Source organism: Fundulus heteroclitus, chromosome 6, assembly GCF_011125445.2.
Source record: "Fundulus heteroclitus isolate FHET01 chromosome 6, MU-UCD_Fhet_4.1, whole genome shotgun sequence".
Classification (NCBI taxonomy): Eukaryota; Metazoa; Chordata; class Actinopteri; order Cyprinodontiformes; family Fundulidae; genus Fundulus; species Fundulus heteroclitus.
This window is the reverse complement of record NC_046366.1, coordinates 8,505,983-8,520,487: the sequence shown is the minus strand read 5'-3', so window position 1 is coordinate 8,520,487 and position 14,505 is coordinate 8,505,983. Positions and strand designations below refer to the sequence as shown.

Sequence of the window (14,505 nt, the reverse complement as noted above, 5' to 3'; positions counted from 1 at the left end):
CTACCAAATTTGGTGCAGTGCATCAAATTGCCTTTTCCCCATCTTGCACGCCAGGCATCTCTCACACACACAAAGTCTCTTGTTCACTTCAGCACGCAACTTACACTTTTACCCTTGTTGCATTGCAAGACATCTGTGTTGTAGACTCACTTTTTTATTTCCTCAGTGAAAGTGTAGTGCTTAAAAGCTCTGGTTCAGATAACCATGCCAGCTAAACTAAATTACACTGTAAACAGGGTTTTTTTTGTCTCTGAAGCCCCTTGCTGTCAGATTACATTAAAACACCAGGGTGCACACAATCACATTGCACCTCATGTGCACCTGTTCATGGTAACCTGCTTTTTTTTTTTGCGGCAAAGTTTCCACAGTAACACCAATAGGTTTGACAGATGATTGTATGAGCAGTCTGTCACATGCCACTCATTTACAGATGAGCACAACTCATCCTGTATGTGATTCTGCATTTCAGTATGAAACTTGGGTGGTAGTATCCAATGAAAGAGGTGACTTGGATAGTGGTAACTAGAATTTCAGAAGCTATCAGGAGATTTTGGGAGAATCCAATTCAGGACTGCAGGGTTTAGAGCTTGACTGCATAGCTGCAGTTTTATGATACAGTCTTGCTAAATGCATTCTAGTACATAAGTGACAAAGAATAATCAGAAGAAACAATCATTTAAAATTTTCAATGAGGTCCACATTTTAGAATCTAAGGAAAAATGTTTTCTTGTAAACAGCAAATCAACATCCAGATGTTGTCTTGCCATATTTTCTCTACATTTTAATATACTCTAAAATGTCATTAACTTGATTTCAGGTAGACTTCATATAATCATCTGCAGAGACAAATTATGTTTAGAATTGTAAATAAATAACAACTTTGCCATCACATAAAGAAAAACAAGAACAGAGATAGGAAGCAATCAATATAGTCATTGGAAGGTTGGTAAAAACTTTTTGCAAGGGTCAGTTCAACGATTATTCATCTTTTTTGCTTAACTGGCTTAACAAAGTTCACAGTTAGGGAACCACAGCAAAGACGGGCATCTGAGAGTCACCAACTCTCCATCAGCACTCATGTGACGTTACTTACATGTTAACTACATGATTGGAAGGCAGAAAAACAGCTTTTCTTTTTCTCTTATTTATTGTTCAAATCTCAAAGAGATTTGAACAATAATTTGTCAGCCTTTGCCAGAAAACCTAAAATGTAACAACTGGCACCTTCACCGGTGCCAAACTCCAGCCCTCAAAGGCCGGCGATGCTCAAGATGTGTTCAACCCGTCCGAGTCAAACAATCGAGTCATGAGCAGGACCCTCCAAAATTCGACTGCGTGTTGATGAGACAATTCAGCCCTTTGATTCAAGCGTGTCAAACCAGGAGACATCTAAAAGTTACCCATCATCGGCTCTGGAGGACGGGGGTTTCACACCCCTGATCCAAGTCATATGGCAAGTTCCACATAGAAATGGGTTCAGACTCTAAATCAGCCTTCAGCCGTCACCATCTTGGTCCCCAAACCCAAATCCTACAGAAGACCTGTTAGATAAGCTGCAGAGGAGAGAGAGGAACCAGGACTGTGGATCATTCAGAAAGACTGTGCAGTCAGAGACCTGTCTCTCTGTATGTGAAACCTTGGGTAAAAGTTATATAGAATAGGACCAAGGACCCCTAAGAGGGGTGGAGAGTATTTGTTTAAGTCACAAACTTACACTAATTCACTGCTGGATTTTATTCCCATGTATAATATAATCATGATTTATTATTTATTTGCAGACAGTTTGACCAATCACTACAAACAAAACACAAGTTGAACCAATCACATCAGCTTAAATGTACAGCACCCACACTCGGTTTTAATAATTACACCCTTGCAGATCTGGCATAAATATTTAATTTAACTTGTGTCAAACTATATGGTCAAACATTACAGACATTCCCCCCCCCCCCCCAAATAAAACACTGACAATGACCTGACTACTAATTCAATATATTACATGAAGGCCTCTTAAATGTTGTGGCGATAATATCATTTAGAGGCAACCAGAGAATTAGTTCCAATATACTTAATGTCCATCATTTTACATGTATGCACAAACACGCAAAAAGTCTCCGTCCTGAGCCAGTAACACGGCTGAATTTGCCGTTTTGATACGGACAACTTTTCATTTAGGTAAAATCATTAACTGGAGGTGGGACGTATAACCAATGTTATTGATAAATACATAATGACCTTAGAAAAAGGATTAGGAGTAAGACTCAAATTTACAGCACATAAATCTTAATCCAAGTTCTTACCTTGCTAAAATGCTAATATTGTGTATTAAGTAAAAAAAAAAAAAAAAAGAATCAAAATATTGCACAGAAATGTTTGAACATCACTATTCATTTAATAGGGGCAATTTGTATATTGGACAACGTCATCATTTCTAGTTTAACAATGCATAAACCTAAAGATACCGAAGAACAGTGCATGGAAGTTCAAAAGGCTCGTTTCTGAAGCCTCAAGCAAAGATGCTGTTCCTCGGCAGAGCGATCTGCTTCTGTTCCTCGTACATCCTGACGTACGATTTAACGAGGTCCTCTATCGTGGAAGCCTGAAGCAGGAAGAAACATGGATGAAATGAACGAACAACAATAACCCTGGGCTCTGAGTAAATCTGCATTTAAACACAGCCACTCGCTCACCTGTGGGGTTTCACACACAAAGTTGACGCCCTTCACCAGGGTGCGGATGGTCATCTGGAAAAAGTTGCCTCTGCTGCTGTACTCCACGATGCGGTTGAACGGGTGCATCACTTGCAGCTCCTAAAAGGTTTGGACAATTGTTGGGAAAAAAAAAAATCAAATAGTGACAGAACTGGTAGATCTTTTTTTTTTTTTAAAAACAAACCCTATTATACAGTCCCTTTAAAATATACTCACACCACTTGAAGAATTTTACATTCTAGCCACAAACTTTAGTGTGACAGACCAACAAATGGTTGCACAATATTGTGAAATTGAATTAATACATTATTTTGTTATTTTGTTTAGGATTAAAATGAGAAAAGTCTGACGGGCATTTAGGTCAATAGTTTGTTAAATCACCTTCCAGACGCATGAACAGGTTTTGATCTGAACCATTCAACTGGAGCTCTGGCTGCATGTTTAGAGATAACATTCTCCTGCTGGAAGATAAACCTCCACTCCAGTCTCAGGACTCTTGGAACCTCTTAAAGGTTTTTTTTGTTTTTTTGTTTTTTTCTCCCAAGAAGGCCCTGTCTTTAGCTCCATTCATTTCCCATCAGCCCTGACCAGCTACTCGGTCCTTGCTGAAGACAAGCATCCCCACAGCATGATGCTGCCGCCACCATGTCTCACCAAGGGAAAAGTGTTCAGGTTTGTTTGTGGTGTTAGTTTTCTGCCACAGATAGCATTTTATAAACAGGACTTCTTATCGCTTTCAACGATTGCTCTCTTGTTGTAAATCTTCAATAAAGGTAATACTTGGATTTTTTTCACTTTAGCTGTGGCTTTCTGCAGCTCTTCCAGAGTAAGTTTCTTGTCTGCCTCTCTTTGCCTGAACTGTTAGGTTAGGGGGGCTGCTATATATTGTTAGTTTTCAATAGTGCAATTTAGGTAGATAATGAGTTTTATTCAGGGAGTCAAGGGGGCTAAAAGCAAATGTGTGCAGTTCAGTGCAAATTCTTATGAAAATGATGCTCTGCTTTGTGTTGGTCCACCATATAAAATCCCAATAAAATGCAGTGAAGTTTCTGGTTGTAACCTACTAGGAAGTGGGTATGAACATTTTGTAAAACACTGTAAATCTGCTCGCTGACAATAATTATCAATTACCATTCATACCTTTGTTTTGGGGTCGATTAAGCTAACGCCTTTCTTGCCGATGGTAAACCAAAGTATGCTTGGGTACTCTGGTTCACAAGTTTGCTGCAAACAGAGGAGGGAAAAAAATTAGTTTTTTTCTTGGGTTCTTGGTTCCAAATGTGGCTGCCACCCCATCATCTGTAACTCACTTTAACGTCGAAGAAGGAGCAGCCGAAGGTCGGCCAGCGTGAAATGGCTGTGAGGAAGGCAGTTTTGGCCTCTTGCACCGTCATGCCGCTCTGCCTGTTGTATGACGAGATGATGTTCTGAAAGAAGACGTGGAAACAAAACAGGCCCATTTTACACGGTTAATGGTCAAAGGATTCCTTTGCTCCTCAGTTCTGTTTTTGAATTTCATAAAAACAGTTTTTTTTTTTATTAAATATCTGTAACGTTCACATTTTTAATTTTTTTTTTACCTTCTTCCATTCGTCAGGCTGCATGATCTCTATTTGGTCAGCAGGAATCAGCTCCCTCAGCATTCTAGGGATCATGACGAATTGTGACCGGTCGGAGTCCACTGCCACTCTGAACAGGAGCCCACCCAGATTGATCATGTCCTCTTTGGTGCAGCTGTGGTATCCCCGCAGGTACCTGGGCACCTCCTGCATGGGAAAAATTAAACCAATCACGATCACCCTGCATCTCAAACATGAGTAAAAGCCAGCAAAAACCTAGGCTTTGCTTCTTAGCTGCAATAAATACCTGTGGGAAATGGAAAGTGAGATCTGCAATTCGGTCTTTTCCCGGGATCACGTTGAACCAGAGCTTCCTCCTGTAGATCACCAGGAGCGGCGCACTTGATAGATTGGCTGTGAAGCATGATTTGACAAATAAACATGGAGAGCCCTGACACAGAAAAATAATTTGCCCGTTTGAATAATTACCTTCTTTCACTTTTTTCCCTTTCTTAGGAATGTCTAACGGCTGCCTTAGATTGTCAAAGAAATATTTGTCTTCATCCAGACTCAGCATCTACAACCCAGCAGACAGGAAAGAGGAACATTTTAAAAAACGGCCTTGCACTCAGTCATTTAGGAGTTATTGTCAACACACTGTGGGACGCGTCTTGCACAGTACGTGACACAAAAACAAAATGTCCCTTTAAATTACACATAAGTGTGAAGCAATTGTTCACCTTGCAGTAGAACAAAACCAGAAAGTCACACTTCAACCTTGGTGTACATTACTGGGTTTTGTATTTCACAGAGCTGGAAAGAACTGCACTTAAAGGAGAAGACGATCTGGGCATAACCTTTTTTTTTATTACAAAGAAAAATCTGAAAAGTGCGGCCTACATTTACGTTCTGTGCCCACGAGTCAATACTTTGTCGACTCCCTTTCACTGCAATCACAGCTGCAAGTCATTCTGTGTCTCCATCAGCTTTGATCTCTGAAGTCTTCACAGGACAACCAGATTTTCCACTGAGATTAGATTTCATACAGCGCGACTCTTTTTTACTTATTAAGACAATTTTTTTTAGATTTTTTTGAAGACAACTAGTTGATCCATGTTTATTTTGGGGATACTGGAGGAATGGAGGCTGAATATAAATGCATTCTGCAACTATTCTTCTCAGGGCACTGTTTGTGTAACATGACCCCACCTTCTGAGGCACTTTCATATACAGGCCGTATCCCTCTGGTGAGCTCAGCGAGAGCTGGGCGGCGATGCTGTGGCGTAGCTCTCTGTTTGTGGTCGTTGAAGACACCTCCACTAGCTGTGGGAAAAGAAAAAAAAAAAAACAACATATAAAATGTCACAACTCGACTTTCAGAAACACCGTTTGTCAACTTCCTTAATGAGCTTTCTATAGCAGAGCAGGGAGCGAGAGTCTCCTGTTTTTGTGGTCAGTACTGTATGTAGGTGAGCACGGCGTGAAGACTTACAAACCACGTGCTTCCTGTTTTCAGGCTGAGTGAAGCAAATATGCTCCGGGACCTCTTTTCATTCAATGCACAAACATGATCGGCACAGGTGATCAAAGTCTATAGGCTCATTTACTAACAACGTTCCCAACATGTTACGGCAATGATAAAAAAAAGAAAAGACATCCGTATTCCATTCCAGGGTTTTAGGTCCCTGGTATTAAAATGTTTTAATTTTAAACCTTAAGTGTACAAAACACAACAGATATGTCGCAATGGAAAGGCTTTGTTGGAAAAACTTAGCACACCCTGTGGTTCAAAAACTTGTACAACCTCGGAGGCGTCAACGTTTTCTGTATCGGTGTCTCACGTGCTGGGGGAACCTAGGCCCGCTGCTCCCTTGCAACATTGTTTCAGCTCGTTAAGTTCTGCTGACATCGTCTCTGGACGGCTCCCACAACACTCTGCCAGTGTGTGCAATGGACTTTGACTAGGCCATTGCAAAACGCTTTTTGCTTTTTGTTCCGCCGTTCTGTTGTAGATTTGCTGCTGGAGCAGTTTCCCTCACATTGATCTCTAGAATACAGAGGAGCTCAGGGGCGACTCAACAACTGCAAGGTGCCGGGGTCGTGCAGCTGCAACACGGGACAAAATCATCAGCCATCCATCTCTGTGCTCCACAATTATGTGGCATATGAGCAGATATTAGGGATGTAAATCACCAGATTAGTCGATATATGATGTTATATCGATTTGCCTGGATGACGATGCAATATTTGCTGATATGACAAAGTTTGTTATGATTTCCGATCAATGAGATTGACATGATGCGATATTGTTTGGCCACCAAACAGATATTTGAATTGATATGAACTCTCAAAAAAAAAAAATGAAATTGACAATTTTATTTCTTATGTCCTACATGCATTTATAATCAAAAACTGCATTCTTCTAATTTTAAAATAAGTATTCACTATAGTCTCATGTCTGAATTTCAAAATAAAAGCATATTTAAAAAAAAATAATGATATGGATCAATATTTTCATTTTGCTTCGATGTACTTGGGCCTTTAATCATTTAAGCGATATATCGATGTGGCTCGATGTATTGTTAGACCCCTAGCTGATGAGCCCTGTTCAGTTTCCTGGGAATTTGCAATAAATTATGAGCAATTGAACTATTGCAGTGACTTATTATGGTTCCTGGGGTTTTTGCCATTTCTCAGAGGCATTGGTCAGCCTGATTTTAACTCCTTTACTCGGGCGTCCAATCAAAGAAAGGCTGGCAGTGGCTGTAAATGTTTTCCACTTGCCAAATAGTTTGAAACTGGCTCGCTTCTCTCACATCACTGCTGACGTGTCCCCCTCTTGTTAGCGAGTTTAAACTCCTACATGCCTCGAATCGGAAAACTTCCGAAGCTCCTGCGTTGTTTGTTTTTTACATAGGTGCTCATTTGTAAAATAATTAAAATAGGGTGTTCTTCCTTTGCATAGATACTCTAAAGGTTTCCACTAAACTGCTCTTAAAATTCATAAACTATGTGTCCACTTGCGTCCATTAATAAATACACCAACAATAACACGGTTACTAAAAAGACTAAGTTATAATTAGGGAAAGAATACATAGATGTTTTTTTTCTTCCAAAATCAATTTCAAAATAATGAAAAATGATAGTATAATCAGTTGACAAAGAGCCACATTTCTGAGAAATAAATATGTTCGGGTCTTACAGCATCCGTCTCATTTGGGAAGTGGACTTTATAGAAGATCTGAGTGCTGTTCTGCTGGATGGCCTCCACTTCTGCTTGATGGGGAGGAAGTTTCCGGGGCTCCTTGCTAAAGGGGCAAAACACTTAGATTAATTTATCTGACAAAACAGAACGACAGCTCTCAGCAGATTAACATTAACTAAGTAATAAGATGAAACCGTTTCAAAAAGTATCCAAAGTGGACATCTTAAAGAAATGAAAGAAAAAAAAAACTACAACAGGCTTAAATCAAAGGAAACTGGACTGTAGCTCAGCTTTTGTGAATACGTTTCTACACGTATGCAGGAGTCTCTGTCAATCCTGGAAGCAACCTGAAGTTTGGGCGCTGCTGTTCTGAGCATATGGAGGCCCATCCTCCTCCTGGGAGCGCTCTGGGTCAGATGCTAATCGACAGCCGGGCCATCAATAGAAACATGTAGGTACTGCACTTATTTTAGCACTATTTCTAATACCATCACCACTACAGTACAATCCCTTGGAAAAGTATTCAGCTCTGGCCGTTATACCTATTTTGTTACATTCCAACCTGTAATTGAACTGTTTGTAAATCTTATTTTATGTGATTGCCCCCTAAGAAGTTCTAGTGCAACCTGTTACCTTCAAAAGTCACATAATTAGCGCAATGAAGTCCAGCTATGTGCAGTCCAAGTGTCAGGATAAAAGGCATTCAATGTAAAAAAAATAAGAAGGCATGTTTTGAGTTTGCCAAAAGACACGTGTGCCCAAATCTTTGGAGTCAGGTGAAGTGGTCAGATGAGACTAACATTTAAACTTTTATGCCACCAAGGAAAACAGTATATCTGGTACAAACCCAACACATCCCATCACCCTAAGAGCACCATGGTGGTGGCAGCATCATGCTGTGGGGATGTTTTTCAGCAGCAGGGACTGGGAAACTGGTCCTAGTGCTAATAAAGGGATGTTCTGGAGCAGAACCTGTCAGTCTGCCTGCGATTTGAGACCGAGACTGAGGTTCACCTGCCAGCAGGACAATGACCCGAAGCACTCTGCTAAAGCAACACTCGAATGGTTGATGGGGAAACATTTAAATGTTTTGGAAGGGCCTAGTCAAAGTCCAGAGCTCAATCCAATTGAGAATCTGTGGTTAGACTTTGAGATCGCTCTTCACAAGTGAAAATCATCCAAGATGAAAGAGTTGGAGCAGACTAGCTTTGAGGAATGAGCAAAAATCCCGGCGGCCAGATGTGGCGAGCTCATAGAGACTGATCCAGTGCCACTTGCAGCTGGAGTTGCTGCAAAAGGTGGATTTACAAAATACTGATTTTAGTGGCAAATAGTTATGCAACCTGAAGGTTGTTGATAATTTTTCCTATTTGTTAATTGCTTCGCAATAGAAAAATATATCTTTGAAGTTGCAGACATGTTCTTTAGAAGAAATCGTGGAAACGCTCAAAGAATCCATTTTAATCCCAGGCTCTAAAGCAACAAAATATTAGAAATGCAACATGGGTGGATACTTTTGCAAGGCACTGTATTGTTCAGTGAAATCCTTTGACAATGTATGACATACTTGAAATTATTCTGCGAGCGAATTTCAAAATTGGACTTGATTTATGGAAATACCAAATTATTTTAATATAATCCTGGAACTAGAAATTAAATAATTATTACCAGTAACTAAATAATCTCCACTCTCTGTCCATGAACATATTTTGTATATTAATAATTAACAGGTTGTGTCTAGATTTGAACAACATTTCTGCAGTATTGTATTACCAGGTCTGCAAACATCAAAGCAGAGATTATTTAGAAAATGACATTCTCATATATTGCAACATTCAAGCATAGCTGAGTCTCTGTGGGACGGACTGGATCGCCACATGGGATCCATCAGCTTGTTACCTGGTCAGTCTGCACAGCAGGTGAACAACCCAGCAGAAATTTGCATTGTACCACCATGAACAGTGTTGCTCTTTTTTCTGTTGGAGGTTATGATGTCATCTTGTTTTTTTTTTTTTAGCAGATTAGGGTGTGGCTGGTGGTTCTTGGTGCATTTAAGTTGTAACAGTGACTTTTAAAAGAAAGAAAGTGAGGCGACATCACTGCCCATTTTTTTTAATCATCACATATTCTGTTGAGGCTGACCTGTAGAAAATCTCCATCCTCTGTAAGCAACCAGCAGCCAGGACGTCCCTGGGCCGTGACTCCAGGAAGCGCTGCGCGTGTCTCCGTAACTTCGGACTGGGCGGGAACAAGCCTGAGCACATCCACATCAGCTGCCACCCACGGTCCACGCTCAACCTGAGGGCGTCAGAGACAGAAGGCGAACGGGAAAGGATTAAACGTTAAACGTGTTGGTTCGGCTGACGTCTTAAATCCGATGTGCGTAGACTGAGGAGCACCTGTTGCTGTTGGTGGTCATCTGTCTCATTATTTGGCAGTAGATTTCATCTTGGAGCTCCTCATACTTGGTGGCTGGACCAAAGATCTGGTCAGTCAGCTCTAGAGGACTTCGAGATTGTTTGATGGGGTAGTCGCCCATGTACTTCAAGATAGGTAGCAGATACGGTCAAGGACTAATGCCATGTAATCAGACCAAAGAACAACTACTCAGGACCCTTGAACCTATTCACATTAGGTTACAACCACAACCTATAGGATTTCACCAGGATTCATTGGGTAGTCCAACACAAGGCTGTGGGTAAATGTGTATCTGAAAATATATGCATATATGGTTCTTAACCTTTTCTTTTAACCAAAAAAACCTAAACTGATTTTATTGCATTCACCCTCCTATTCTGATTGATAAGATCAAAGAAAACAGGTTATTTTAAGAAATGTATGGCATAGTTTCTCCAGAGGAGCCATTAGCCACGCCCACCACAGATCTTGCCTGGATGGAGGAACGGCAAGACGAAGGCCACCGTCGAAAGGAAGTCATAAGAAGCTGTCGTCTGCTGCAGGCCATGCAGGGGCCACAGCAAACAGGAGAATAAAGGGGCTCTGGTCAGATGAGACTTAAATAGACCATACGTGGTGAAACGCCAACACTGCACATGCCTGTGAACACACCACCTGAACACTGAAACTCTGCAGCTTCAGGATGTGTCGAGGCATTCAGCAGCGGCGATGGTTCAGGTTAATGTGAAGATGGGTGACGCTAAATATAGAAGAACCCTGGCAGAAAGCCTGCGAGAGGCTGCAGAAGACTTCCAGCAGGACATCTGCTCTAAGCATGCAGCCAGAGCTATGGGGTGAGTTAGATCAAAGCATGCTCATTTGTTTGAATGGCCCAGTCAAAGTCCACATCTATATCCATTTTAGAATCTGTTAGGTGAAAATTGACATCTAACGATGCTCTCCATCCATTCTGACTGAGCTTAAGCTGTTTTTGCCAGGAAGAATAGACAAAAGAAATTCCCTTTCTGACAGTTCAAAGGTTGTAGTGACACCTTCTGACGTGCAAATCTTTCATGCCTGGGAAAATAAGCAGCATATTTTTCAAAGGATATCAGTAAAGGCGCTGCAGGCCAGGCTGCTGAGTTCTGAGTTGCGAACCAAGCTCTTAATGAGGGGCTGTTTGATTGGCTCCTTGGAAAAAGCCCACAACTTCTCCCTGTTGACCCCCTTGGCGTTCTGCCGGCCACCTTCTTTGCCGCTTTGTCTATGAGAGGAAGCAGAAACGGTGTGAGCAGATCAGCAGAATGGCAGGTATTCATGCACAGATTCAGTGCAACGCAGCGATCTTACACATTTCCATGTCCAAAGTTAACTTCTCCAGACTCAGTGTTCTAGGCTTATTTATCTATTTAAAAGGGACGCACGGATGGACAGACGGATGGCTCGATTAAGGCAGTAGGACAAAGAGTAAAGTCTGGAACTTAGAATTTTATTTTTCATAACTATCCGGACCTGGAAAACAACTTAGATCAAACTCTGGACTTTTCTGGACCGTGCAGGATCCCTGGTAACATCTTAGAACATATTTAGTGTCCCTGCCATTTAGATGGCAACATTAGTTCGTACATTCAGTACTTGTGTTTGACATGTCTCATATGTCGGTAAAATGACAAAAACAGCTGCATTGTTACCTGAAATTCTCAATCGCAAACTCCTTCAAAGAAACAGGAGCCACGGTCTCTTCGACCACAGGGGCGACAGGTTGGAGGGAGGATCTCCTCTGCTTCGGTCTGAGCAGTTGCTGTGGGGGGGGGGGGGGGGGGGGAGGCAGTGGATCAGTTACACCACACGGGGAGAATCATATGAAGCAGCGCAGAGCAGTGGAAGCTCAGTGAGGTTAGAACCAGAAGAACAGGGAATATTTAGGAGCATAGTGGGACATGGCGGTGGAACACCGTCACCGCTTCTCTAGTCAGCATCAAATCTTCAGAGCTGCATGAAGTACTAGTCTCCACCCGCAAAGCCTGCGTTGCATCTCGATGGGAGATTTAGCAAATTTGCTGTCCACAGTTTGTCAGACCCAAAAAAGAGAAATAACAGCGCGTGGGACACGAAGGTAACCTTACCAGCGTGTCCTCGTTGGGCTCGGTGAGAGTGGGTAGAAACTCCACTTTGTCCCTGGAAACCACCCCGCTGCTTTTGGTTCGCAGGTTGACGGCTCTGATCAAGTTGTCGTCTGTCAGAAAGCCTTCGTCTTTCTCCACTCGCAGCAGGTCGCCACGTTTACAGATCAGGTACATGGGATCGTCTGGGGAACGACAGAAACTTCTGAGCTTTGAAGGTCAAATCTGTCGACCTAAAACGTTCGGCGGGCATTTGAGACTCCTACCTTGTTTACCAACATCCTGCTGAACCAAAGCGTACACAGAACGCACTTTAAGGCCGTCCACATTGTACTGCATGGCCTTGGCCATTTCTGCAGCTTCCTCGGACCTCAGGACGTACTGTCCTCTGATTGTGGACAAACTCACAGACTGGTTGCCCTCACTAGATGCATCAAAGAGGCACGTGTGAGATTCACGTCTCCAGTGCTTTAAAAGCAGACGGACAAAGATGTTCTGCAAGGATGAGGAAGAATTACCTCGCCATCTGGACCTTTTTCACCTCTGCATAGGGGATCTCGAGGAGAATCTTCTCCCTTTTCTCCATAAACACAATACTTTTCCAGTTTACGGCCACAATAAACCTGCTTCTGGACAATGGTGGTCCTGTGGATGAATGGCAGAACACATATGCAATTAATAAAATGAGAAGAATGACAATGAGAAGAACAGTGGCACCTTGCAAAAGTAGCAGCCAAGGTTCCAAGGTAAGAGATCCACAGTTTCCACTGAAACATATTCGTGCCTTAGAACGGCAAAGATAAAGTCCAGACTTCCAACAAATTGAGAATCTGTGAGCAAAACCGACATTAAAAGGTGACCTCCATCAGGTGACTGAGGCCTTTCAGCTGAATCCTAAACAGGGGGAAGCGAAAGCCGCAACGTCCACTGACCTGACGTCATGGTGACCTCATAAAGCTTTGAAAAGTCGAGCGGCCAGTTCTGTCGCGCGATGTCGACCAGATCTGCTTTGACCTTTTCCGCTCTCAGTCGTCCGTTGTTATACTCCTCCTACAAGAACCAAAGCCTCAACTCAGCTCAACGCGTGGTATTAGAGAAACTGCTTCAGAAAATACCAAATCCATCATATGCACACATTGGATTTCATTGTCTGAGCCATTTAAAGGGACACGCAACGGTTCTCCTCTCCGGTACCTTTGAGAGCTCTGCGGTAATGAGCTGGATCCACTTCGTCATAGATCTTTGCTCAATCTGTTGGGTTGTGATGCACTCCAGGACCACCTTCTGGACGATGTCTCTGGTGGGGTCCCGTGAGCCGAACTGGATAAAGTAGTGCATGGCAGCCAGCTGGACATACTCGTCCTCCTGAGAAATGCAGAGTGGTTTTATTGGATTAGACACTTTCATGAATCACTTCATTTGTGATATCTAACAAGCTGTACAAGCTACTGTGCTCTGAAAAGTATTTGTTAGACATGCGCTGCCTCTCAGCACGTCTAATGTCTTTTTAAAAGTATCTATAAATTTGTTTGACTTTTCTCATTCCATCATTTTACAACCGCAAACTCAACGTCTTTCATTAGGAGTCTGTGTGGAGTGCATCATTGTGAAGTGGAAGGAAACGTGATTTTCAAACATTTCACAAACGAAACCTAAGAAGAGTGCAGGGCATTTACATTCAGCCTCTTTAATTCCCCAAATAAATCCGCCGCCACCGTTTGCTTTTAGAAATCACTTAAGAGTTCATCTGTGTGTGAATAAATCTCAGCACAATTCCAGCTGTTCTGTGAAGGCCTCAGATCCAGTGTTGCATGGTCCGCTTATGATAAGCGACTTTAGGCTTGTTTTTCTCTAAAGTCGCTCGCAAAATCTCGCGAGTCACGTAATGTGGGTTTTTTGGGCTTGTTTTTTTAACATGAGGTTCCTCATTTGGCTTTTTTCCCCTTAATATCGACCCATAATAAAGCAAAAAATGTCTCTGCTAAGAGGCTAATGAACGTGGGTTAATAGGTTTCACTGCCCCAAAACAGGCCAGCACACAAAGAAATGAGCCAAAAATGAATTTTTCCTTTAATTAGAGTTTAAAAGCATGCTAATCAAATAATTAGAGTTATTTAAAATGTTCATGTTGAAAGTGTTTAGCCTAATTTTGGGGTTAGTTCTGTATAATTCTATGATAAATACATGTATTACTGTTACGACCATTGAATTAGAGCGTGGTGGGGGACTGTTGGGCTTGTTTTCATAGAGCTGGTTGCTTGTTTCTCTGGTGAGATCTGGCAACACTGCAGAGCACATTACCGAATGATCAGCTTCATTAGGGACCAAGTAACATAGGAGGCAAGTCAGAGAAAACGGAGCAGGTTAAAGCAGGGTTAGGTTATAAAACAGCATCCCAGGTCAGGAACATTCACAGAACAATGTTCCATCGATCCTCAGAAAATAAATGATGGCAAAACTGTAGAAATTTAGTTCCAGCAGGGCGGCTTTTCAAATCGATTTTTTTCAGT

At 42.0% G+C, this 14,505-nt stretch overlaps 1 protein-coding gene across 1 annotated transcript in view; it reads right to left on the bottom strand.

The window, feature by feature from the left end:
* Nucleotides 1–1,762: 1,762 nt before the first annotated feature.
* LOC105930297 (unconventional myosin-VIIa) overlaps nucleotides 1,763–14,505 on the bottom strand; it is a 30,213-nt gene continuing 17,470 nt past the window's right edge. The window contains exons 31-48 of the mRNA XM_012868433.3: nucleotides 13,190–13,360; nucleotides 12,928–13,045; nucleotides 12,514–12,640; nucleotides 12,262–12,419; nucleotides 11,999–12,180; nucleotides 11,564–11,673; nucleotides 10,985–11,136; nucleotides 9,875–10,028; nucleotides 9,618–9,773; nucleotides 7,473–7,578; nucleotides 5,480–5,593; nucleotides 4,760–4,847; nucleotides 4,578–4,684; nucleotides 4,292–4,477; nucleotides 4,022–4,138; nucleotides 3,852–3,935; nucleotides 2,691–2,810; nucleotides 1,763–2,599 (exon numbers count right to left, since the gene is read on the bottom strand). Of these exons, the coding sequence (XP_012723887.2) occupies nucleotides 2,507–2,599; nucleotides 2,691–2,810; nucleotides 3,852–3,935; nucleotides 4,022–4,138; nucleotides 4,292–4,477; nucleotides 4,578–4,684; nucleotides 4,760–4,847; nucleotides 5,480–5,593; nucleotides 7,473–7,578; nucleotides 9,618–9,773; nucleotides 9,875–10,028; nucleotides 10,985–11,136; nucleotides 11,564–11,673; nucleotides 11,999–12,180; nucleotides 12,262–12,419; nucleotides 12,514–12,640; nucleotides 12,928–13,045; nucleotides 13,190–13,360 (2,343 nt within the window). The 3' untranslated portion in view covers nucleotides 1,763–2,506. The remainder of the gene's footprint in view (nucleotides 2,600–2,690; nucleotides 2,811–3,851; nucleotides 3,936–4,021; nucleotides 4,139–4,291; nucleotides 4,478–4,577; nucleotides 4,685–4,759; nucleotides 4,848–5,479; nucleotides 5,594–7,472; nucleotides 7,579–9,617; nucleotides 9,774–9,874; nucleotides 10,029–10,984; nucleotides 11,137–11,563; nucleotides 11,674–11,998; nucleotides 12,181–12,261; nucleotides 12,420–12,513; nucleotides 12,641–12,927; nucleotides 13,046–13,189; nucleotides 13,361–14,505) is intronic.